Source organism: Xiphophorus couchianus, chromosome 17 (assembly GCF_001444195.1).
Source record: "Xiphophorus couchianus chromosome 17, X_couchianus-1.0, whole genome shotgun sequence".
Lineage (NCBI taxonomy): Eukaryota > Metazoa > Chordata > Actinopteri > Cyprinodontiformes > Poeciliidae > Xiphophorus > Xiphophorus couchianus.
In genome coordinates, this window is record NC_040244.1 from 17,343,845 (window position 1) to 17,369,986 (window position 26,142).

General features: G+C 38.1%; 1 protein-coding gene across 2 annotated transcripts in view; it reads left to right on the forward strand.

Moving 5' to 3' along the window:
• Positions 1-26,142, forward strand: part of mpped1 (metallophosphoesterase domain containing 1) — a 67,934-nt gene that overhangs the window by 31,183 nt on the left and 10,609 nt on the right. For both annotated transcript variants that reach the window (XM_028044175.1, XM_028044176.1), the window contains one exon: positions 25,423-25,538. In XM_028044175.1, coding sequence (XP_027899976.1) covers positions 25,423-25,538 — 116 coding nt within the window. The remainder of the gene's footprint in view (positions 1-25,422; positions 25,539-26,142) is intronic.

The following is a 26,142-nucleotide window of genomic DNA, read 5'->3' on the forward strand; positions in this document are numbered from 1 at the left end:
CCTAACCTGTTACTCGGAAATGTAATTATACTTTCTCTGAAATTGCATTATCCATTCTCTGAGTGCCACAGATCTGGGCTCTTCAGTATATTAGAAATGTGTTCTACTCATAATTTAGCAACTTAGATTCTCGGAAACATGGCTGTTCCTCGACAAATGACATCTGAGTCATTAATAATAATGAGCTGCATGGCAGGGACATACAGTTTCACACATTCTTTTGTGAGACCAAACACAGAAATGAGTATGCATGTCTCATTCTGTGCAGTTATTTCATTAGCAGCCTGTTAACCTCACACCCATGTCTTATGATAAGAAGAAGAAAAAAGTAATTATCTTTGCTTAAAGGAAATTTTCCCTCCGGTATGAATTTATGTGAACCTTAAAAGAATATAGAGCTACTTCCCCATCAAGAACCAGCTTCTAAAAAATTATTCCAGTAGAAATGAAAAAAAGTTAAAGTGGCAGTATTATGTATTTTCTAGGCACATAGTGAAATTTCATAGCACAATCAAGTAACTATGTTACCTTCAAATGTTATAAAAATGCAATATGTATTAAATATGACTTAAAAGAAATTTGGCTTTGTAATTTAACGCTTTGAAATTGGGCTTCTGTCTTTTTAAGAAACTCCTGCTCTTTCTGAAACTCCACCTTCAGGAAGCCATTTACAACATGACTCCTCTATTAACCCTTTAGCAACGTTTTACCAGATTGAACTGAGAAGTAGATCCTATGAGTTTAACAGATGTGCAGCTCCACCAGGTGTTTGCTAATTGCTTCTGTCTAGTCTGTGCTAGGGTTCAGCTTCCCAGATCCTATGATATTCCATTTTTTCATTTTTCAAATTCTGTGACAAATAAAACCTTGCCAATCCTGACCTTGGTCTGGGTCAGGATTGAAATGCTCTGACAGCAACTTGTGTATTAGAACTTTGTAGATGCTCAAAATGAGATTATTTATTGTCTTTCTCTTTGAATATGCTTCCAAGATCCTTGAAAATAGGAAATTCTCAGTCAGCTGATTTAGAGGACATGAATGATGTCCATATGTGTTCATAGTCTCATATACTGTATATGAAAAGTAAAAGAAAACAGTCCATTTGTTGATTGGGGATATGAGTGACTGGAGAGGCAGAGCTGGAGATTCTGTTTTCCTTTTTAAATGAAAACAGTGAAAATGTGCGTTCCCCACTGCTCCACGAGAAATAATTAAGGATGGAGATGCAAAAGACTCCTTAATTAGATTTTTTAATTATTGAGGATTCACTTCTTCTTCTATAGTGTCCCAATTAAGAAAGCTCATCAAAAACTAAAGAGATGAAGAGAGACTGTTTTTCTTTCTTGTTCCTCCTCCTTTCTGTCTTGTCCCCTTCTCCTCCTCCTTCTCTTATTCCTCCGCTCTTTCATTTTACATAAACAGACTACCTGCATTCTGTCTGATGGCCTGTCTGCACTGATGAGCAGGAAATAGAGGGGATTCTTTCCAGCTTTAATTAACTTGGTTTTTTTCATGGGTATGGTTAAAATAAAGAGAGAGGAGAGTAGGGGGATGGGAGAAGGACTGAGGAGAAGTAATGGTTGCATGAAAGTGTTTCCTTTAATGATAATGAGTCTAACGATGGTAGTGATGGCATCAACATTAAACTGTTTCTCTTTTTAGATGTTCATTTTAGACTCTTGCTGACCAAACTTTCCCAGAAAAAACAGTGAATGCTGGGAATTATACAGGACTCTTTCAGCTTATCTTGGAATTTGGAATGAGATCAGATTAACAGTTTCTCATAGTGAAAAGCTCAACACATAAGCTTAAAATTTGAAAATGTCACTTTCATTGGTGTGGAGTGTCCTATTCCCAGTGTCTCTAGCTATAGTCACAATACTGTTTCTGTAGTTTCCATGGCAACTGTGTGGTCTATAAGTCTACATCTGCTTTTCTGAAGACTGTTGGCATTTTTGTAGCATAAATAAAGACTTATTGATCAATTGCTAACAAAATGTGTACACAAACTCTAACTGTCACACCTTTATCTTTGCATCAGCCATCTTGGATGTTGTGGACGGGGTAGCTCAGAAACATCCAACATTCTGAGCTGGAATTCCAGCTTCTGAAACCATTCAGTCTCATTACTTCTGAGTATAAATAGAACTAATGGGAATGTGCTGCAGGCCGCATGGCAGAGTAGTTGGTAATGATGCTGTAGATGTTTTACTGGTTCTCTGAGTTGGGACATTCCCAGTTTGTTCCCACAAACTTGTTACAAGATTATCTACAGTTTGTGATGCATGTTGCATGTATGCATTTGTAATGTTTAATTTGGTCTGTATTGTACAGCTACAATAATGAAGGAGTGGACAATATTAATATGAGGATACACAGGTTAGTTACAAAAAGACAAAAAAAAGTACCTTGATTCATTTCAAAGTAAACATTAACAGGTTTTAATGTAGTTATATAATTTTTATTAAAGCATAAATACCTATTTATATTTATGCATTCGACTAATTTTCAAGCTAATATAAAACAACATTTGGCTATTTTTGATGGTAAATTAAATGTCAAACATTTTCAACATAACTTTCCATATATTTTAAAAGATTAAAAGATAGTGCTCAAATCTTCATATAACAATGTAAACCTAATGACAAACAGTCCAGGTTTGTCATTACAGCGATGCAGAGTTAAAGTTGACCCACATGTTTTGGGATTTGATGAGAAAATGTTTTTCTCCAAGCCTTCAGATTTGGCCCTCACTTGGGGTGAAAAACTTGAGACTAGACCTCTTCTGGTTCTGCTCTGCATCCAGAACCAGAACCAAACATGGAGAACCAGCATTCAGCTTTTGTGCACCACAAATCTGGAACAAACTGCAAAACAGCTGAAACACTGAGTTCCTTTAAATCTAGACTAATAACGACTTGTTTGGAGTTGCTTTTAAATGGAACACTGACCAGTGTATTTGTAGTGTTTGTTACTAGTTTCACAATTGGTGACTGTATAACCTGTTTATGATGTTTCTGCTAATAAACTTTGAACTCCCATGTTGCTGAAATATGTTATCCAAATAGACTTGATTGAAACTTGTTTGATAGGCATGGAGTCATCAATACACTTGCGACTAGATGTGGAGGCAAGTCAAGACTTGACACTAGACTTGAACTCCATCTTTGGCTCCATTTCTTCATTTCTTCCACTTTCATTTCATATCCTTCTGCCTATGAAATCTTTATAAAAGAGACTTCGAACCATGAACATCAATAAATGCGCATGGAAGAAAAAAAAACAAAAATATTCTTTTTTTACCCGTTCTCCTCACCCTCTCATGGCTCTTTCTTCACCTCCTCCTTCCTTATTCTGTTTTCCAACTCCTCTTCCATTTCATCTTTATCTTCCTCCTAAGTGCCGCCAGTCTGCCAGCCTGTTGCCGAATAAACAGTGCTGGAAAGCAGGAAGAGCAGACAGGAGGACGTTTTAGTGAGTCGTTTCCCTGGAGGGGTTTCTCTTTAAATTACCTGCTAAATGGCCTCAAGGGGCTGAGCTTTAACATGCGTGGGTGTGCATGTCAGCATTTGTGTGTGCTTTTGTGTTATGGCCCGCTATGGGGCATTTTCCTCTATTTCACACATGACTTCACTCCCCAAGGCATGTGGCACTGTTGATGGGGGAAGGAAAGGAATTAAAACGATTCTGTCCTTATGTTCCTCTGCACCTCCCCTTCCTGCTGCTACATGCACGACACACACTCTGTCTCACACACATGAAGACGCAGTGACGTTCATTAACCGTGCAACTACCCAGACCCAAAGTAACCATAATGTTGGTGCCCTAAACCGAACGCCTGATCAGCAGTGATTCAGAACCACACAACTAAAAGAAACAAGATCCCTTGGAAACCGTCTTGTATTCTGTACAAGACCTACATGACCTACAATGACATGTAGGTCATTGTATTTATCACAAGGTGCTGTTTATTGTGAGACGAAGCTTACTACATTAGCTTGTCACACTGCATATTACTTAGCTTTGTCCTGTGCAAGTTTTCATATTACAGTGATAATTTACAACTAATAATCTATACAGTACATAATATGAGTTTGGATAAATAAATTTTGTTAATTTCAGTCACTTTCATGCATATATTTAATAATAATGATCTAAAAACTTCAGTCACTGTGACTCCTGGTATTTGTTGGGGTTAATGACCACAGCGCCTCTTGAGTGGCTGAAATCCATGTATACTTGAGACTTCCTCTACAGCTGCTCATTTAAAAGGTTCAAACACCAAATATACCTTGCTATGCTTGCTAACTGGACAGCGTTCGTCTCCATGGGTCACTCTTAATCAGATTCACACACAGTCACCTGTGGTGTTCCTCACGGCACAGTCCTTGGTCCCATCTTCTTCATCCTTTACCTCCTACACCTTGGTCAGGCCATCAGCCTGGTCTGAATAGCTTTTTAGTTCCTAGTGTCTTCAGTTATACAAATTATTCTATGAAACTCTGAATTTTTTGTAATCTTTCTTCTTAATAATCTTAAATTCTAATTCCTTCAGCTTGCACAAATACTGTAGCCTTAGGAGGAATTGGGATGAACAACCTCTAGTGATCATCATTCATTTTCACTGAATCCTCAAATCCCCTCAATTTTTAGTGCTTCTTACTCAGCTATACTGTGGGGAATTTGATGCTGGATTTGAAAAAAATACTGTTAAAATTATTTTTAAAAACCTCTACGGCATTCCTTATGTGTTTTCTGTTCAGTTTCAATTTGAAGTGACTTGTCTTTTCAGTGAGATGGATAGCTGTGTACTATGAGTTTATGAATTATTGTGACTATAAAATTACAAGTATCGCTGCTGTTTTGCAACTTTTTGCATGCCACCTTGACCTCTGACATTTTTCCTTTATGTTAGGAGAAGCTTTCATGAGATGATGTGATGGTGAAACCTTATGATGTCATGTGAAGAAGGATTTTGGGATTAATTCCTCTGATATTTTGGTGATGTACAGCAGGCAGAGAACTGCTGACTAAACTAAAAACCATTAAACCTACTGAAGAATTAACTTCCCTGAATTCCTTAAAGGACCGTACATCGAATTTGCTTGAACTTTGGTCTGGACTCACTGACAAGCACCTCAGTTTTCCAGAGTCACATTGAAAATAATTTTTTTATTGTCTTCTAACTGTTTGAGCTCATTTGTTTGCTTTAGGATTTTTAGTATGACGCATCCAATATTAGGCCGTTTTCTGGAGTGTCTTATTTAGTTCTAACAACACAAAAAATATTTTACCATCTATCTTCAACTTGTTAGCACCTGCAGGTGTAGGTGTTGCAGCTCCTCCAAAGTAACTATGGATTTCTTGGCTGTTTTTGTGACTAATGGTGTCCTTGCTAGCGATGAAAGGTTCTATGTGTTGTAGGTTTGCAGTGGGTCCATCCTCTCTTCTTGTTCAGAAGAAGGATTGATCAGCGCTCTGGGATGCTATTGCAGAACTTAAAATGTGTTCAACTTTCCTTCCAACATTCTCCCTGACCTGTCTGGTCTAGTCCTTGGTCTTCATGGTGTTGCTTGTTCTCTAGGCAAGTGGAAATGTGATTTGTCTAGGAATACACATGCTTTACAGATTTAAATTTGTAGATATATAATCTATATGAAACCATATTTTTTCTTCTGCTTCATAGTCACATGCTAACTGTGTTTCTTGTCCTTAAAATGGTTCTAATGTAATGAATGTGAAAAACGTCAGGGGTTGTACATACGTTTATAAAACAATGGCAGATTATGGGGCTTTGAGATAAAGACAAAAATTTTGGGGCCATTGTGATGAATTCTACTATAAACTGTCTGCTGTTTGAATATCAGAGCTTAATCTTCAGGAAGACATCACGCTCTTTGTGGATTACTGGTTCATCCTATTCACTCTTCTTTTTTTAAATGTTGTTTTGGGTTCTATTGGCCATTATTTGAGAGGTAACAACAGGAAAGTGGATTGTAAGAAAGGGAGAAGACATGCAGCAAAGGTCAACTTGTCTCCATACAGGAGTCGCACTAGTCACACTCGTCTTACTGAAGCACTTATGTTATAATTTTATCCAGTATGTTGTTATTATTATTATTATTATTATTTGTTATCATTTGTGTGAACCTACATATCTACTGTTACACTCAAATTCCCTCTATAAAGTTCTGTTCTGCAACAGAACAGAACTTTAGTTTGTTGGTTTGTATGCTGTCTAATAGAGAACGATTTGCCCATGGAGAACAAAAATAAGTAGATAATGAAATGTTTGTTTCCGGGTGGAGACTGTAGGAGAAGCCCCGGCTCCTCCCTGGAGGTCGCTCAGCCAGCAGTTTGCCCCATCTGCCATGTTAGCACCAGGGATACACTTCCTGTCTCCACCTGTCCTGGAAGATGGAGATGGAGCTCCCTGCCTCTGCCTCACCTTCCACCCCCAACATTTTATCCACTTCCCTTTCACAAGCCGCTGGCTCTGGCTGAACTGGCTAATCTCCATGATTCATATACAGAATTATAGGCAACTGAGTAGGGGAGGAATTGGGCAAGGAGAAGGCCTGGGGAGGGATGGGGCAGGAGGGGCAGTTAAATTTTGTGGGTTTTTTTCTCTACCTTTCTCTTCCTCTCCCCCTCCCCTCCGTTCCCTCTCTACAAGCAGAGAACTTTGAAATAATTTGCGTCTCATGGGTTTTTTACACATTCTAATTTCCAACTAAATGGGACATCTGTTTGAGAGAAGAAAGATTTGCCATGGTTGCCAAGGCAACTATCACTGTGAAAGGAAGGAAAGGGGGGAGTGGGTTGTGAGAGAGGGAAAAAAAATGCAACTGCTTTTACAGACAAAATTAGACTTTGGTGAAATGTTATCCTTGCATGACAGCAGCAGTCGCTCCCTGTTTTTTTCTTTTTTATTTTCATCTTTGCTCATTCCACTTTTTCTCTATTTATCAACTCTTTGCTTGTCATATTTCACACCTTTTCTTTGGCTTTGCTTCCTGTTCCCTGATTGCCCCTAATCTTCATGTTGCATCATGAAGGATCTACCATAGACCTACAGTTAGAGTCCAAAAGCCTCTCTGCTGCAGCTCCTCTGTCCTTCTCTAATATGTCTGTTATTCATGTGTACAACAGTGTGGCTAAATGCAAGATAAATTAACTGGACATATACAGAAAAAAGACAAATGGTGTCTGCATGGAATAACTACACACCCCTGTTGAAATCCGAGGTTATTGAGGCATTAATATGACACCAAGATCAATTATTTATGAATTTTTTCCCCCCATCTCTTTTATATCCTGCAATTCAACAAAAACAACAATGAAATCCTGTTCAGGGAAAAATGTAAAAATTTAAACTAATAACTTTGTTGCTCCTGAATCTTCCATCAACTCATTATATTTTAATTGTTCTACTTTGCAAACATTCTACAACTCTATCAAATTGTGAGGACATCTCTTGATTTTTCTTCTGTGAAGTCACTCTTTGGATAATGTGTATGTTTGCTTGGACTGATCTTTATAGCAGATACTTGAAGGTTTTAGTCCCAAACTGAATGCTCTTTAGAATTGATCATAAATCCTTCCACCTTGAAACAAACCCCAGTTCTATTCCAATGAAAGTAAACCCTGATCATAATGATACCACCACCATGTTTAGCTGTGAGTATAGGGTTCTTGTTAGTGATGCATAGTGTTTCTGTGTTAAACATACACTGAAAAAAATACCTCTTTGGATGAACATAAAAAAATTATGGAAAGGATTTCCACCTGATTACTTTGCTTGATTTCAGCACCATGTAATTGTGTTACTCCTATTGAAAGCAAATGTGTTAGGTCAACTTAATTTGTTAAGATTATTCCAATGTAAAGCAATTGTGTTGGCTCAACTTGTTACTATGGTTATTCTATGGGTGATGCTAAATCAAACGTGTTGGCTCAACTTAATATATTGTGGTTATGCTTATTTAAATAAAATGAGTTGGCTCAACTTAATTTATTATGGTTATTCTAATTTAGACCAAATGTGTTGGCTCAACTTAAATTATGGTTATGCTATGGTTGATTCTAATTCAAATGTGTTGGCTCAACTTAATATATGATGGTTATTCAAATTTAAATGAAATGTGTTGCCTAAACTTATGTTTTAAGGTTCATTTAACTCATTTAACATAGTTTTACCTAGTGTAATGTAATAGAACCAGCCCAACTAATTTGCAATGTTTTGGACTAAATCATTGATTTTACTTGATTAAGATGAATGCAAATTTAGTTGAAACAAGTTGAAACTTATTTTACAGCGGTACCTTCACACTACTCGATGACATTGGTCCAACTCATGACAATTAAGTTAGCTCAACAAATATGCTTCATTCTGACAGAAAGCTATTTAATCGTGTGGAAATCCTTTCCATGTTTTAATTACGTTGATTCAAAGACATTTTTTTAAGTGTTAGTCAATCAAATGTTTTAAGGATGCACTGGGTGAAAGGGTAGAAAGTACACTCAACAATTAGAAAAGGTACAACAGAATTGTATTTTCGACATAGTTATACATTGTCTTTTTACACAGCACAAAACACAGCTGAGTTGGACATTGAAATAAAAAACAGCAAAAAAAGGGTTACAGTTTTGATTTTCCAGCCAATTCTTCACAACATAAAACGTGCCAGTATATTTGCTAAACTTAGAGAACTGTAACAATTTAAATGTTTTCTACTGCAGACTTTAAACACTGATTTTCCATATGAAATTTCCCTCAACTTATCAAGTTTCTCAGCGGGACAGTTTTATATTGAGAACTTGTGCTTTCTTTGATAAGTTCTTTCCATCCATTTTCATAATTATTTTCTGTAGCACTTCAAAGAGCTCTTGAGGGTAGCTCAAGTTTAGTGCGTAGATTAGCCCCAGCAGCATCACTATTGCAAACAATACACTCCCCAAGCTGTTCATAACCTCCACCCCCTCCAGGACAATCCCAACATCCAGATGCGCATCGGCAGCCTCTGCACCCTCTGGTCGAATGACAAAGATTCCGAGGAAAGTCTCGGCTATGGCTATTTCTGCACCTCCATCAACGTCCTATGGGAGTTAGGGTAGGGTATTGGGGGGGAGAGAACTCACTTGTAATTAAATAAATAATTACACTGACATTGATTGAGTGACTCATGGACCTTAGTTGTTTAAAGTATTTTACCAACTCTTATAACCTCTATTATAAACACAAAGAGAATTTAACATACCATGTGTAGAAGCCTAAATTCAGTTTTTGTTCATTCAGACTTTAGGATAAGTTATGTTCATATTTCTTATTATAATTTGTGTATTTGGATAAAGATGTTAACTAGTTGGATCTATTGCATAGTAATTTACCATATTTGGATACACTAATGTCTTGCAAATTTGCATATCTAATTGGAATTAAGGATTTTTAGGGTGTGGCTAACCAGAGTCTGTTGGGCAGTTGGAGTGGAGCCACACAATTTTTTGACCTCACTCTCTTTCCTTTTAAATTGTCATTTCTTTATTTTTTATTTTTCATGGAAAGGTAACCTTTGTACCGTTTTTATTATTATTTCTGAAGTAAACCATTCCAGTCCTTTTTCTTTTTTGGTTGTCGTTTTTTCGTCATCAAGTGGACCGAAGGGGAAAGACGAAGAGCGTCAAGCTTATGGCTCCTTTATTTAGGAAATTACACCATGTACTCTTTCACCAGCTTCTCTGGATCTTCATTTAGGTACGCACACAGACCTTTGAAGATGCACTCTGGTCTGACTTCAGCAGTGTCCTCCTAAATATGCAGATCAAAAAACAATGAGAACAATCTCAAAACTCCAGCAGTATAGGTTCCACAAAGCTTATGTTTCCTGCGAGAAGTACCCAAAGGATTGCAAACCTCAAAATCATCTATGTATAAACGTAACAAAAGCCTCATCTCATCACCTGACAGAAAACTGTTTTGCTGGAAGTGTGAACCATCCTGAGGAGAACTGTAGGTATGATGTTCACCACTCACCCTTTTACTCTGCTGGACGCTATTGTTTTCATTTGCCTTGTCCACAACATCTTTTTTTAATATCTGCTGCAAAGACTTCAGTATAGGCACATACTGAAAACTTTTGTTTTCATTGGCATCAAGAACATATTCAATGGGTTCTACAACATTCAAGCTTTCCTTATAATACTTGCTGCGGAGATAAGTTGAGCTTAGGGGAGCCCCCTTCTCTATGGCTTTGAACAATGCGTTAGAAGTGAAGAGAGCAGTGGCTACTTTTGTTACTACAGACCTATCAGATGTTAGTCTATGTTTCTTAAATACCCCTTCAAGAATGTCAATTGATAGGGGGAATGTTACTGAACTCAAGTAGTGCAGTTCCTCTAAAAGCTCGTCAATTTGTTTGCCTGCCACATGTGCACAATGTTCCAACTTCAGCAATGCTGCTGCAAAGTTCTTCTCTATTACTTCAGGCAACTTACTGGTTATATCAGTGGTAGAGCACGTACTGTCAGCTTCAACAGAAGAGCCATCTTGACTACATGCATCCTCAGAATTATGAGAGTATTGTTTGGAAACTTTAGCATTCCTAACTATATCTGGCTTGAACTTTTTCAACGTATATTGACTGTGTTTTCTGTTCTTGTGAGAATGACATGTTCCATATAAATTTGTTGCAAAATTACAGTCCCCAAACATACAACTGACTGTTTCATGACTTTTCAAATGCCTGTTAATGTGTGAAAAATAGTCCTTCACTGTAGGAAGATTACTACATGGGCACAAATTACAACTGTATGTTGACAATTCTTGTAGCTCCTGAGTGTTTTGTTTTTGATGGACTCTACTTAAATGAATATGCAAAGCATTCCATGTCTTAAAAGTACATGGACAGTCTGTGTGGGCATGGGTAACGTCGCATATGCCGGTGTTGAAGTCTAAAATGTTTTAGCAGGTCATATCTACGAGACAGAGAGAGACTACACTCCTTACATTTCCACATCCCCATGCAAATAAAGACAAATAAAACAGACTGGCCAAATACAAGTTTAGCTGAACCCTAGCTTCATAAGCGCTCCAACACTACATTCAGTCACTTTAGATCTGGAAAAACTTACTATTAGCCACTGAAATCTAGAACTTGATAGCCAATGACCCCCTTCACCAGTACTTAAGCAGGTGGATAACAGACAGGTGATGTTCTGAAAGAGATCAAATAAATTGTCAGCCATTAAAATATGCAATTCATACTGAGCTGAGTTGTATCTTTTAGTACAAGTCCCTTGAATGCCTCATGAATATAACCACTGGACACATGCAAGCGCGTATGTGCAGACCAGCGGTGAATTGAACATGGTAGAAAGCAATAGTAACATAGGTCAAAATGAGCACATTCAAAACAAAAAACCTCAACATTTCAAAATTAAACCAATGAACTTCAATATTGCTTCTGAGCTACAATTATTTGGGAAATAAAGAAAGCAAATAAAAGTACAATAAAAAAAAACAAGACATCTTTAGAGCAGAGGAATATGCATTTAAAAAAAAGAAAGCTCAAGTCTCTTCATGGAGTAGTAGGAATAATGGATAATCCACTGAGAGTTTTAGCCTGAAAAAATATACTAGAAATCCATAGCTAACAGGTATATTTAGGCACATTTAACACATTGCTGTATTTAGGCACATTGCTGTGAAAGCAAAGGTTTCTGCAGGTTTCACCGATTGAAATATAAGAATTTTTATTACCCTAATAAATTAAGAATCTGTATCATGATAGAAAGGTACCAAAGTGTGTGTATCCAACGTCCACTCTACATTTACCTCCATAGTAACATTACTGAAATAAAATTAAAATAGACTGGTGTTAGACCCCTGTGTTTAAAATCCACTAAACCTCCAGGGAGCTTTAGTCACCTCAGGAGGAGCAAAACTGTGACATTTCTGGGGTCCATTTGTGTCTCTGGCAGCAGCTTTGTGACCCTTACACTGCATATGGATCTCTGCAGACTTTTTTCGCACAGAATGCACCTAACATGGTGAGGCAATAAATGTAAACATACCAATGATATCACAAAAATATATCTGCCTTAACCTAACCGACTTAATCTACAAAACTTGAAATAATGTGACACGAGTATGAAACAAGTAGAAAATGGTGCAAATGGTAGAGAAACGCTAGAGAATTCCAGCTAATCATCACTTCATGTAATGTTAGCACATGCTAGTCACTGACTTGAGTATATCAATTACCTAGACACGTGACAAAACATAGCAAAATATTATTTTTCTAAAGTCTGATGATTTTAATTTACCTGTTTTTATTTGGACTTAGGCGGATGAAAATATATTAAATCTTACCTTTTTCAAATTAAGTAGATGCTAGTGATGGGCTATCTGAAGCCAGGCTTCGAGGCTTGTACCGAGTAATAAGGGGGCGTGTCCGATGAAGCCCCGCTTAGAGGCTTGTGTCGTCTTGTTGAAAACCACGTGACTGGCAACAAACGAGGCCTCGCATTTCATGGCTCACGTGACTGCTTCATTTTGCGTGTCGGTTTTCAAAATAAAGGATCGCATGAGAGGAGTATATGTCTTCAGCAGTGGCCGAAATAAAAGGAACCTTTTATAGTTCATGTGCATTAATGATTTTGATGATGGCACTCATCAAAATGTAATGTTTGTTATTGATTTTCTCAATTGTTGATTATGGTATATTTTATGACATTATATTTGTGTGTTTTTTATTATGTAAAGCACTTTGAAACAGCAAATATTGCTGAAATGTGTTGCACAAATAAATTTGATTGGAAAGGAGCCATATGCACAATGCCGTCAGGAAAATGTAGTCTTCTCATAATTGCCGCTGGATTTTAAACGATTATCTCGCGTGATTTCCCATAATCTCGCGCGTGATCTCTTGTGATCTCACTCGTTATCTTCAGCACAATATCAGTCTGACTATAATGAATCACGTTATCTCAACATGATTTAATTTTATAAACGTTAAGTTGTTAAATGTCTTGTTTATCCAACATGATTTTATCACGATTTCGTTTCAAACGTAAATTATTGTGTTAGAGGTACATGATATTCTTTTGTTAATGTAATAAGCCCCAAAGTTCTTTTTTTTTCGGCGGCAGATCAATCTGACTAAATTGAATCACGTCATCTCAACTTGAATACATTTTATTCGAGTTGAGAGAAAAAAACCCCGATTGTCTCGCGTGAACTCGTGTGATATCCCGTGATCTCACTCGTCCTCTTCAGCACAGGATCAGTCTGACTATAATGAATCATGTTATCTCAACATGATTCAATTTCATAAACGTGAAGTTGTTGAATATCTTGTTTATCTTACATTATTGTATCACGCTTTTGTTTGAAACATGAAATTATTTAGTTAAAAGTACATAATATTCTTTTGTTAATCTAATAACCCCCTAAGTTCATTTTTTAGTGTACGTGTTGGAATTATTGCCCAAATATTAAAGTTTAGTTATACTAAAACGCAGTTTTTCACAGGGTTTGGGGATTTTTTATTTTGCCTACATGTTTTCTTTGGAAGGAAAGGATTTAGTTCTCCAGCCGGTCATCATAGTCCACATACTGTATATGTCACATGTACAAGACAACAGTGAGAATTGCAGGCCTCCCCAACCCTCGCCCTAAACTAGGGTTGGGCAAAGTACCAAACCTAACCCATAACCCAAGAACAGCACCTGTTTAGTGAGAAATGCTAAAACACACACACGCACCCCCGCGCCCACCCCACATGCACACACACGCTACAGCCTCCACCTGCTACTGAGTGAAGTTTACACAGTTCTGAAAGCATGTGCTCAGATCCAGCTCCTCCTAATCCCCTGCACAGCCAGCAGACGTTCTGTTCGTCTGCAGAGACTCATCGTCCATTCCTCATCATGTCTGTCTGTCCATCTGTGTCTTTACGTTCTTCTCTTCCTATTTGCCTTCTGTCCATTGTTTTACTTCCACAGAGCCCTCAAAAAGATTTTAAACTTAAATTGTTGTTCTTATTTATTTATTTATTTATTTATTTTACGTTTAATACTTTGACGGCTGATTAGCTCATCACTTAGATTTTTTCATGTTGTAAGTCCCTCCTGTGTAGTGCTGCTTCCGTTGGGAGCTCATTATCGCTGGGCATGAAGTTGACTGTCAGGGTCTCGGCTGATTTGTCGCATCCCAGTCCCTGCTGCCATCGAGCGCTGCTGATGGAGGGCGTTGTTGAGTGGTGCGTGTGTGTCTGTTGGTGGTGAGTGGGCTGGAGCTGCTTGAGTCGGGGGTGAGGGACTGTTCAGAACTCTCCACTCTGGGGACCATCACAAAGCATTTTGCTCTGGCTGTGCATGTTGCTGTCTTGTTCCACCACAGTGACTTGCATCAACAGCAGGGGATGACAACTAATGTCGTACATGTTGAGCTTGTTTCCTTCAGGTATTCATCATGTGTCTGGTGTTATTCTCAGTAATCTGCCCCAGTTTAGTTTATTTCTTGACTGTAATAAGAATAAAAACTGTATTCTGGTAGTAGAGCTCATAAGATGCAAGGAATGGCTGATAACGGTGAAAGTGGGCACTTTTTATAATTCTGACAGATGCGTATGTTACTGCAGGGAGGCCAGCACCTTTAGATGTAAGCAGACATTGTCTTGAAAAGCAAATTCAGGGAAAAATCAGTGGTGTCTGACCTAAAGAAATGAACTCTTATTGCACATGTCAGCATATTTATCTGCTTTGCCTACGCCACTGCTGTGATGAAAGAAAGTATATTCTCATGTAGTATTGACCTGAGATTTTTCTATACCTTTAGATCCCTAGATGAGTTTTGAACTCTTGCAGCTCCTTCAGTGTCTGCTGCATCCTAAGTGCACAAAGCAGTGTTATCACAGATCCTTCCTCCCAGCAGCTGTTAGACTAAACCATTCTGTCCACACAAATTGGAACATGTGTTGACACTCCTGCTGTTATTTGAACATCCTCACTGATATCTGTCTTAATCTCTTCTAAATAGTCTGCTGCTGTTTTCTGTGCACAAATATACATATCTTGCACATTTTTTATATTGCCCAACTCTGGTGCACATTACTTTTGATCTGAGTATGCTATTTTTAATAACAGTTCAGGATTATTTTTCCAATGTTGTAAATTTTGTCCTTATTGTAGTCTCTTCTGTTTCTGTTATATATCATCTTTTTCTTCCAGTTACCTTTAACTTGCTGCTGGTACTCTGTGGTACACCTGAATTTCCATGGGAAAGTAAACGATATTTCTGTTTTATAATTTGTAGTTTTCTGCTGAAGGTTAGGTTTGCAGTCAGAGGTAGAAAGAATATGACATCCTGCTTTAAAAAATATTACCAGTCATAAAACTTGCAGTTACATTAGTCATCAACTCTTTACCCAAAAATAAAGTTGACTGTTGAGTGGTCTGCACCCAACAGTTAATCCTTTTAAGAAGCCAGCTTTTTTTCTGGAGGTTTGTTGAAGCCAGACACAGGTGGGATAAGGATTTAGTTTCCAAGACAAAACAGCCCACCTTCAGATCTGTCAGGTTAGATATACAGTCCTCACAAGTTTGTGAGCCAATGGAAAATATCGCACATACAATTTATTAAAATAAACATATTTTTAGAATGTATTAATATTAAAAAGGTGTTTTTATTTGTCAGAGCAACCAGCAAGAGGAATATAACTTCAAAAACACAAAATCCACAGTGACGTTGCAGTTAACATCACTGAACATTAACAAAAAAAAAAAAAATCATTAAATTAAGAATGTAATGAGTAACCGATCCACAATTTTGAAAAATAACTGGATATATATTTTGTGGCCTACTGGCATTCATTCATCAGTAGCTTAACATGAAGAAGAGCTGAGAAACACGGGGAATACATGCAGCAAAATCAGATCATGGAATCATTTATACAGCTTTATAAAAATTACTGTTTGATCTAGTTTATTTAACAGAAAGTGGACGCTCTACCATGAAAATCAAAGAAAATCATTCATTTTGAATACAGGAAATTCTGATAATTTAACATCTTAAGAAGATCAGCAGATTGCAGAGCTAACCATCTTATTTAAAAGCCAATTTGTCATCATTTTTGGGTTGACATCAAAGTGAGAGCATGCAACACTGACCTTGTAACAAAGATGACATTTGTAGCAAAGCAAAAGAAAAGACAAGCCTTAGGTCTGTAATTATCACTACTGATGGAAAATAGAAGAAATGCAAACAAACAGCTCATTACATGATCAAGCAACACTTACAAATATTATGGAATAGATTTTCTCTCATAACCTTTCTTGTGACCCTGTTAATTATTGGTAACAAAATGTTTGATGGTTCTGTGATCATGCCTTGCCTGTTCACCTTGACGTAGTGTTTACCTCCTCAGGCCAGACCCTCTCTCATTACAGACACACATCACCTGCTATGATCAAATCCATTCAAGATGATCCAGCTGGGAGTTGGAAAATATCCCTAAAAAAGATGATATGGTCAAAATACTCACCTGCCTAATAATTATGCACAGTGTAATAGGCACTTTGTGATTTTTATCTGTGAAAGGTGCTATATAAATATTACTGTATGTTGTATTTTTTACAGATGGTGGTAAGTTAAAAAGCAGAGCTTCATACAGTCTTATGTTTCTGTCATTATCCCCTCTTTCCATCCACACAAAGGGATTTGCAGAGCTTGTTTAGGCTAATTTCACAGTAGTCAATGTATTGCTCCTGGACAATGTGTATAAAGACAAACTGTACATGTGTGTCTTAGCGTTAACGTAGCCTGTGGTGATGCATGGTATGTGTGCGTGCAAGTTTTTGACTTAATCTACCCACTCAGCACAGTAGGGTGCCAAGTTGGAGAAACTCTATGAGGGAACATGTTGTTTAATATGATGAAAAGACACAACTATAGCCATTAATTATTTATATGCACTCAATCTGGAGCAGAAAAATGAACTTTAATCCCTAGACTTGAACAGAGTTTTTTTTTACTGAATCAAAAGGAAACATATTCTGGAGTTCCATAAGCCCATCTGGTTGAGATAAAGCACAAAAAGAACAAGAGGTTTGGATGCTAGAAAGGCGAGAGGACAAAGTGAGAGAAAAAGTAAGACATCAGATTGGTTAATAAACAAAACTATAATGCAGAAAATGAAGATGGACAGATGGGAGGAATGAGATGAGGAGGGAAGGAGGATCACTGCTTGAAGACAAAGTGTGGCCGACTATGGTAACAAGCAGGATTAGAGCTGTGACAGAAACAACAGTCTGCAGCACTCTTCTCTGTTAGAATGACTGTGGAGTGTTGAACCGTCCCCACCTTAGTCAATCCATTTATGACTCATTACTTTAGTTTCACACTTGTTGCTGTTTTGGCACCATGGAATATGTATTCATTATTCTTGTAATGCCAGTGAAACTATAGTGTCAGTTATAGTCCAATGTGAATATTGAATAATGAGTTTCAGTTCTTGGTGGATATTTAATGAAGAAAAAGAGAAAAGTAGCAAAAATCTAAAATGATTTTATTTCAAAACTTCAAATGAGCAGAATTAGTTTGGCTTTGGGGTCAAAAATGTGGAAGATTTAGCAAGATTTAGCACTCATAATAATCAGGACTAATTGTTAATGTAAGTTAAACAACTTAAGCAAACAAAATCCTAGACATCTGTCAGTGTGAAAATGACTAAAATGCCTTTTTCTGAGGCACTGGGACCAGCAAGGGATGGGAAATGTAGCAAAAATATGATATCACAGTTTTTCTAATGTGATTGATGATTTTATCACAATCCTGCTACATAAAAGACCAGAGAGCAGTTCTTAAAAGATTTTAATCAGTTTAAACAGTTTGGTGAAGCCACACTGCCTCAGTCTCTTTCTGTCAAAACTGTCATCTTTAACAAACTTAGCACACACAGCTTTTTCTGAACGAAGTCGTGTTGGTTGTTAGTATAACTCTCTGCAGGTCCTCACAAGTAAATTCACAGACACATGAAACTGAGCTCAGTCTTTGTCTCAACAGTTTCTGTGAGGCAACATACTAGTGTTTGTGTCATAATGTGTGTTTGATGGTGAATCCAAACACGGAACGGCAGAGACGTCGAGGAAATAAAAAAAATGTTTAATGATAAAATGATGGACAAACTTACAAAAATCACATTGAGCCAGAGCAAAACAAAAACCAGAAAGCCATTGAACTCAAATATATATATATATAAAAAATCGAATATCTGATTATTAAATCTTACAGGACAATCTGTAAAAATATAGACAGATGAGTATCTTCATCTGACTCTCACTCAGACTGGTTATGCAATTTATGCTTAATTTTTTATTCTGTTTGTGTTTATTTCTTGAAATGAGATTTTCTGAATTTTCAAAGAACTAATCTTTTTATTGTAAAATAATATCTTGATTTATGTATTCTGTATTTTGCTTTGCAAACAGTCACTCTACAGATTTCACTAAAATAAGTCAGAAGAATCCAGTGGATCACTTAAAATGTCCAGGGTAGGTGAATAGAGGAGGTTCCAACGGATCATTCTAGTTAACTGCTTGGGTTTCAGTAACACACAAAATAGAAACCGGAGTGTTCCTTGAACCATCTGGAGGTTGTTCCAATCAAAAAAAATTTAAATAAAATGACAGGAAAAGTTTGTCCAGCTGGAGAGGCAAGCATACAGAAACTCCTCTGCTGAAACAAATCTTCCCTTTGCTGGAAGGAGGACGTGTTTTATCCCCCATCCATTCCTCCAGTGAGTGCTGCCACTGCCAGCTGCCTCCTACAAAAATCCTTACATCCATCACACCAGCCTCCTTTCACTGAAATTATCCATCCATCTGGATGAATCCAGACTGTAGTAGTGGAAAATCAGTTTGTTTGCTGAAATGCTAAAATATTACAGCATAAGGCTCACATCTACTATCTGCAAATAAACAAACACCTGGTAGGTCCCAGTCTCCCCAATGCTTCCTGTTTTCAATAAGAGAGCATCGGCTGTCAGGGAAGGTGTGTTAGGGTGGGGGATAAGAAGCAGCAGTGGGGGGAGGCAGACAAAGAATAGGAAGCAACCCAGCGAAGAATGAAAAGAAAAGAGATTAAACTCCGCCAAACAAAGAAGTGAGACAGGGAAAACTGGAATACCACCGGACACGGGGAGGGAGGAATGAGATGCTGGATTAGAGACACATGAATAGTTGAGTCCCTTGTTGTTCTGCCTTCCTACTTCTCTGAAAATCACATTCTCCATTTTTTCTTTTTTCCCTTTTGTTCGCCAGTCAAATCTGATGTCGAGGGAGCCAAAAGTCATCCTACAGAAGATGGATTTATGTCACACAGTCTAACTTCACATGATGCTGGCCCACAGGGAGTCTGGTCTAGCTGTTTGCTCTGTGGTTCATACTGAAACGTAGATTTTGACATGGATGCGTTTAATAGTTTCACTGATGGGACGTCTCACACAGAAGTCATCCCCCCGCGACCCCGCCCCCCGCCCGCACACACACACACAAAACACAAAAACTGAATGCTATGCATTTTGTTTCAATTTTGCAAATAAAACAAAGGCACAGAAATTTGCTTGGAGGATTTAAATTTGCATATTTATTCTTGTAATCCAAAATGAACCAGTTTATATATAAATTTTTTGTGCCACTCTAACATTTTTCTGGCCTAAAACATTTATCACTGCATAATATTCTTACTGGTAGTTCACACGCAGAGACAGAACTCAATTGCTCTAACTCTAACCTAACGCTGTAAAGAAGATCTAAGTGTAATACATATCTGAGGTGCATTAAGGAATCTCAGTCCATCTGGTGGTGAGGGACAGCAGGCGGCTACAGGAGGCATGATGGGCTTGACAAGTTTCCTTTTATATTTGTTTAATTCATAAAATTACTTTAGATTCTGAAACATTTGACCTTTTAGAAAATGCTTTTTTATCTCCCAAACAATGAGTTAAAGTAAAGCATCATTTGGAAGAAGCTGGATGAACTAATGAACGGGAAATAAATGGAGGTGAACGATTACCTCTGCTATTCTGAACTTTAATCTTGAAGAATCTCAGAAAGCGGTTTCTGTCAGCCTTTGGCAATGCAGGTATGAGATGAGCTTTAGGACAAACAATCTTACTGCATCAAACCAAACCTCACATTTGTTTTTAAGGATCAATTTTATACTGGACCTTTAAAAGAAACTCCTGCTAGCTGGTAGCTAGTATGGTTTACTGTCAGCAGCCAAAGTGTGAGTGGCCAGTTTGTCTGCTACATATGGTCTCAGGACATTTACATGGGCCAGATGTAAGAAGGCCTTACATCTGGCCCATGATGCTAAGACTAATTCCTGGAGTTATATTGTTTCTGCTTGTTCATGTTAGATCGTCTTATAGCAGAGACCACACAGTTTCATGTTTTCTTGTTTTAATAACATGTCTATTGTCTCAAAGAAAGCTGAACTTTCTCACTCATCTGTGGAAGGTGCAGAGGGAAGGTCATCTTCAGGTAGCCAGCAGATATTGTCACAACCAGAGACTCTCGGGAAAACACCAGGCTTTCCTGCCCTCACTTTATTTCAAGCATTTCCCTTGTGATGTTATTCTAATGAGCAGGACTCGTATCTGCACAGTTATACCCTTACATACCCTTACAACTCCAGGTTTGGCACCTGGAGTTGTAAAGAAAACACTACAGGGACAAATGTATGAGAAGATACGTCTTGCTGTGTGTGCACCATGCTAACCATGGAGGAAAGCAGACTTGATTGTGTGTGTGGGTGTGTGTGTGTGTGGGTGTATTCATGTGCAGACTGTTTTACTCCTCTACTACCCCTTCCAGGCTATTGGGGTCATTAAACTGTGAGTAGTTAATTAAATCTAGCAGAGGTGATTATGGCTGAGTGTTTCCAGTGTGTCAGTACATGGAACAATTAACATGGATCTGTGTTACACTTCAGCTGTACTAAATATGTCCATTTTTCCCTCTATTCCAACCACCACATTTTATTGCCTGCTTATTGGTACAACATGTATCAGTACTGTAGTTCATAAGTAAGCAACATAAATTGGACATCGATTTAGGATAGTTGGTTTATGTCAGTTACTTTTGTCAACCATAACTAGAGTTTAGTATTTCATAAATACAGTTTTACATGATGACAGTTAAGGATTTATTAAAAAGATGCTCAGAATTGTGCTTTTATTTATTTTTTCTATGACTGATTAGATTGGTCCCTCCTTTCAAATATTGCAAATTGTAAAATCCATGTCTTCCTGCTTTGAAGCATTACATTAGGAAACTTGAATGAGTTAAATTTGAATTCAGTTTAATTTCAGCTTCTTTCCTTTCATAAAATAATCTAAGTTAATGGTGAAAAAAGTCCTGATTATTCCAGGAGTCAGTGCTTTTTGATGTGTTTCAAAAACACATCAAAAGATATTTTGATGTGTTTCAAAAAGCATACTGAACTATACTGAACTGAATTTCAATATCAATATCAATAACAGGTATTGCACATATTATAGATTGCTCTATAATAATGAATATAGATAAATGCTGTGTGCTTATTTAGAAAGGTGTGGATCATATCTACAGCAAAGATAAGTTCTTAAAAATAGCCAGCATGCATTTCTTGGAAAAGGCACAACTAAAGTATGATCTCAGAAGCTCAGCTTATCTCCTATGCCTGGAAACTCTTTTCTCTTCCCATCTGGACTGTTATACTTAAAAAGTGTGGCCCTCCATTGGCCACGGCCGTGCTAGCAGGTCGTTTCCTTTCTAAGGAGGTGAGTCAGGGGAGTAAATGAAGAGGGAGTGAGAGCTGGGGTAATACGTCACAGGCGTAATAGCATGAGAGAATGAAGACGAGAGAGAAAGAATGAGGGAGAGGAGATGATGGCCTTGCAGCCCTCAGCAGAGGTATTTAATGATTCATAGACTTAGTGCATTGATATCAGTGGACCTGCGATAGTGAGACACACACAAACACAGTTAGGTTCAAATATGAAAGCTAAACGTCCTGCTGTAATCTGTTTGTGTTTAAATAGCGTGAGCTAAAGAGAAAGTGTTATGTTTGGCTTCTTGTCTTGTTGTTTTGAAAGGCAAAGCCTGTTTGTGAAGAAGTGAGGTAAAAGCAAAGGTTTGAGCTGCGTCTCTGTCCCAGCGGGCAGCCTAAGGAGAGGCTTGGGGATTGTGTCCTCCAGCATAAACATCTGTTTTCTCCTTTTTGTGAAGCCCATAGCAGCTTGGTATATTACCATAATCCTTGGCATGCTCCACACTTCTCCCCCTCTGAGTTAACACACATCCCTGCACCAGTGTAATCCCTTACCTGATAAAAACATTATAATGCTTGAGCATGGTTATTATCCATGAATTACATTCAGTTATTTTCTGCTTTTCACATCAAACATGGAAGTACGGCTGATTTCCTGTCAAAGATAATCTGGCCGCATACGCTTACACTTTGTGGGAACTACATTTCATGAACACTATGGCAAATATTAATCAACCATTCAACTGCAAAAAAAAAAAAAAAACAACTCTTCTGATGTTCACAAGAGAATCACATCATGACTGACTATGCAAAACCGAAGTTTGGTGCAGATATTTAAACTGAATAGTTTTATTGGTAGCTGACAAATTGCTGCCAAAACTGTCAGTGTTTTATTCCTTAGATATCTCCGTCCCACAGGAGGCCAGAAATACTGGAATTTCCTTTTAGAACATCATCATGAAGAAGAAAAATCTTAACACCACTGAGCCAAAATGGCCACTAGCTTTTCTTCGTTAGACACCTGTTATCTACCTCCATCCATACACTCTTCCATCCCTATTATGGATATAAGATTGTGATGGAATCTCCTAGCCCAATGGATGGATTGTATGTCTTCTATCAGTTGATACAAGACAGAGCAGGATGGTGGGACAACTAGTCCCATCTACTATTACACACACAGCTCTGGTCTTTCAGCTCTGATGCTGATTTTTACACTACATGCATGTAGCCAATTAAAGTCCTGCCATAAGAATGTCTGGCATATGAAGGTGAACAGGAAATGGGTTTAATAAACCATGAGTGTAAAGCGTATTTATTTCTGCACTGTGAATGTGTTACCAGACGACTTCCAGGAAAACACTTTGGTCCCATTTGTCATGTGGTGTGTTGAGATACAAGTCTAGTAACTTGTTCTTTTCCGAGACTTCAGACCCAACCCTCCAACAGTTCCAAACATGCCACACTTGTTCACTCTATTTTTAATTTAACATGTTTACTGAGATGGAACTCTGATTTGTTTTTCTTTTCTGGGAGTTAATTTGAGAATTAAACAATTTGACCACTGTATGATCTTGCTGTGATGTCCTTTTCTCAAAATGGTAAAAATCACTTGTGAAAAATCTCTGTGAAAAAAAAAGAATTTATTTGGAATTGCTTTGAAGTACTAACAGGCAGTAGCAGATGTTTCTCGATGTTGTCATTAAGTTAACTCAGATTCAGCTGCTCCAAACAAGCTTTGCTTTTATTGAAGTTATTGAGTCCATTTTGTTCATTGTGGTTTAAATGATTTTTGTAAATATATTTTGTTTTAGTTCTGTTAATCAAATAATACTTTTTAAATTTTATGGGCAAGATTGATTATTATTTAATTCTAAATAAAAATGGTTTCAAATGGCATTCTAACCTTTTTTTTGGCTGTGTGCACATTTGCTAACCCCGTCCTGTAGCCAACACTCGTCTGTCTTCTCACATTTCTGAGTCCGTCCATGGGGGAACATTTTATCACGGTTCATTCATTCTTTGTTCAGATGAATTACTTTATGTAACTCATGCCTTTTTCTTCTTCTGCTGTCACTTCATTTCTTCCTTTGCTCTGGAACTTAGGAGCATCAGTTACACTGTTGAGCTCATTCCAGTTTAATTTAGATGTCCATGTTAAGATGGACATAAATGTTGCATTTCTGTAGCCTATTAATATGCTGAGCCCAGTCTAAATGTTTTAATATTCGCTGTGTAAATTACTGAAAGTGTGTTCTCGGGTTGCTTCAGATCATTTGACAAAATTCTTTATTCCTGGACCCTTACAAAGAGATAAAAATGTAATTAAGAGCTGCAGCAGAACCATTATGATCCTTTGCCTGGACATGGACCTTACCTAGTCCTCTGCACCTGTGACCTCCACATTACCACATTACCATCCACAACTGCTCTAAATGGAGAGAAATACTATTTTACTGGCTCGACTTGCTTTCTTCCCTACGTTTCTTGAACTCCCCATGTACCCAGACAAACACCCCTCCCCACACACACACACACGCCGGATATTATTCTAAAAAATCCTCATCTGATGTTCCATTAGACACAGATGCCGCTGCAGCAGCTCTGGCGATAAAGTTGGCGTTTCAAGTGACTGAACTCAGCAATTTATTAAAAGCTGGTTGAACGCCGGCAGTGACAGACGCTGTCGCCTGCCGTTGTACACATACGTGCGCTGTGTGTTGTGGCTGAAGATGGATCGGAGTACAGATTGTAAGTGACATGTTAATTTCTTCTCCGTCACTCACGGCCGAGGCATGAGCTCCTGCAGTAAAGGAACGGCACGCTGAGCCATCAAGGATTTCTTCCTCCTCTGTTCTTTCCTCACTTATCCCTTTTTCTCTCCTCTTCTTCCTGTCATGGTCCATTCCATCACTGTTCAGGATCAAAGAAATGTTTCATTTATCTTTTTGCCACATGGCTGCAAACTACTTAATGTTCTAAAACATGCTCTTCATATGGCCACATGCATGTTTTTAAAGTCAAGGTCAGACCACATGCCTGGACACCGAGAGGACACGTCCCTCATGTCAGAACTGTCCTCTAAGATGCTGGTCAGTGTTACTGGTCAGCCTTGATAAAATCTGAAAATCACTAAGTGACTGAGGGGAGGTCAGCTCACAGACAGACACACAGAGGCCTTTGAGGGCTTTACAGCAGCTGTCTCCCATTTCTCTAATGCACTTCTTTCATGTGAGCTGTTTTTTCTGAACCCTTTCCTCTTTATTGTATTTCAGTTTAAGGTCTTAAAACTGTACATTAAATTCTGTTCAGATCCTGATTTTCATGTTGTGTTTGTGCTTCAGACAGATGTATGATAGTTGGAGATATTTCATGTGTTGTAGTCAAATAACAAGTGTGTCGATATGCTGTGTTTAGTTTTGGATTTGTGATGTTTTTGTGTTTGCTCTGAACCATCAATACATGTTTTAATGATGATGTTATGGCTCATAAATGTCAACATCCAGCAGCCTTTGACTGAGATCAGTTTGTACAGTCTCTATATGAAACTGAATTATTTCCACTCACGGGGTGTATGCATGTGTGGACGTGTGTATATGTGTGTGCAGGCAACCATGGTACTATGGCTGGGGCTTCAACTTGCCGCGGGGTCAGGCTCTTCTCGACAAATGGAACCAGATTCCAGACAACACAGACATCCTGGTGACGCATTGCCCCCCACTGGGTGAGATATGCATTACAGTGTGCCCCTTTCCCCCCCTCCCTCAAGGGACACACGCATACACATGCACACCCCCTCAACCTACGCTCAATTCACAACACAGCTCTAACCTTAACCTCTAATCCCCCTGAATACTGGGGGTTCAATGTAATTTTTTAATTTTCTACTTACACTGTGAAGAATGACATATTTCATAGTTCTATGTCCAGATTATATTTTCAGCAAGTCAGGGTGTAATTACTTTTCATTGTGGCTGCATAGAAACTCTATTTAGGATGTGTTTTCTCAGGCAAAGATGTGCTGATGAGTCATTTTCAGTTAGCAAATAAAAGTTTGGGTTCAGCTTGCTCTGAGTTCTGTAAATGCTTCTCACCTCACACACCCACACACACACCCGCCAGTGCGCACACACACCCTACTGGAGTAGCCTTATTTACAAGCATGTTGGGAACCTCGGAGCTCACCTTTCAGCTGCTAACCACTTTACCACACATTCCCATCGCAGAACAAAATGCTTAACAAACAGATGCTGGATCGCAGGCTGACTGACATCGTGCTCACACACAAACTAGTGCACACACACTTTCACACCTCATCTCCTGCTGCA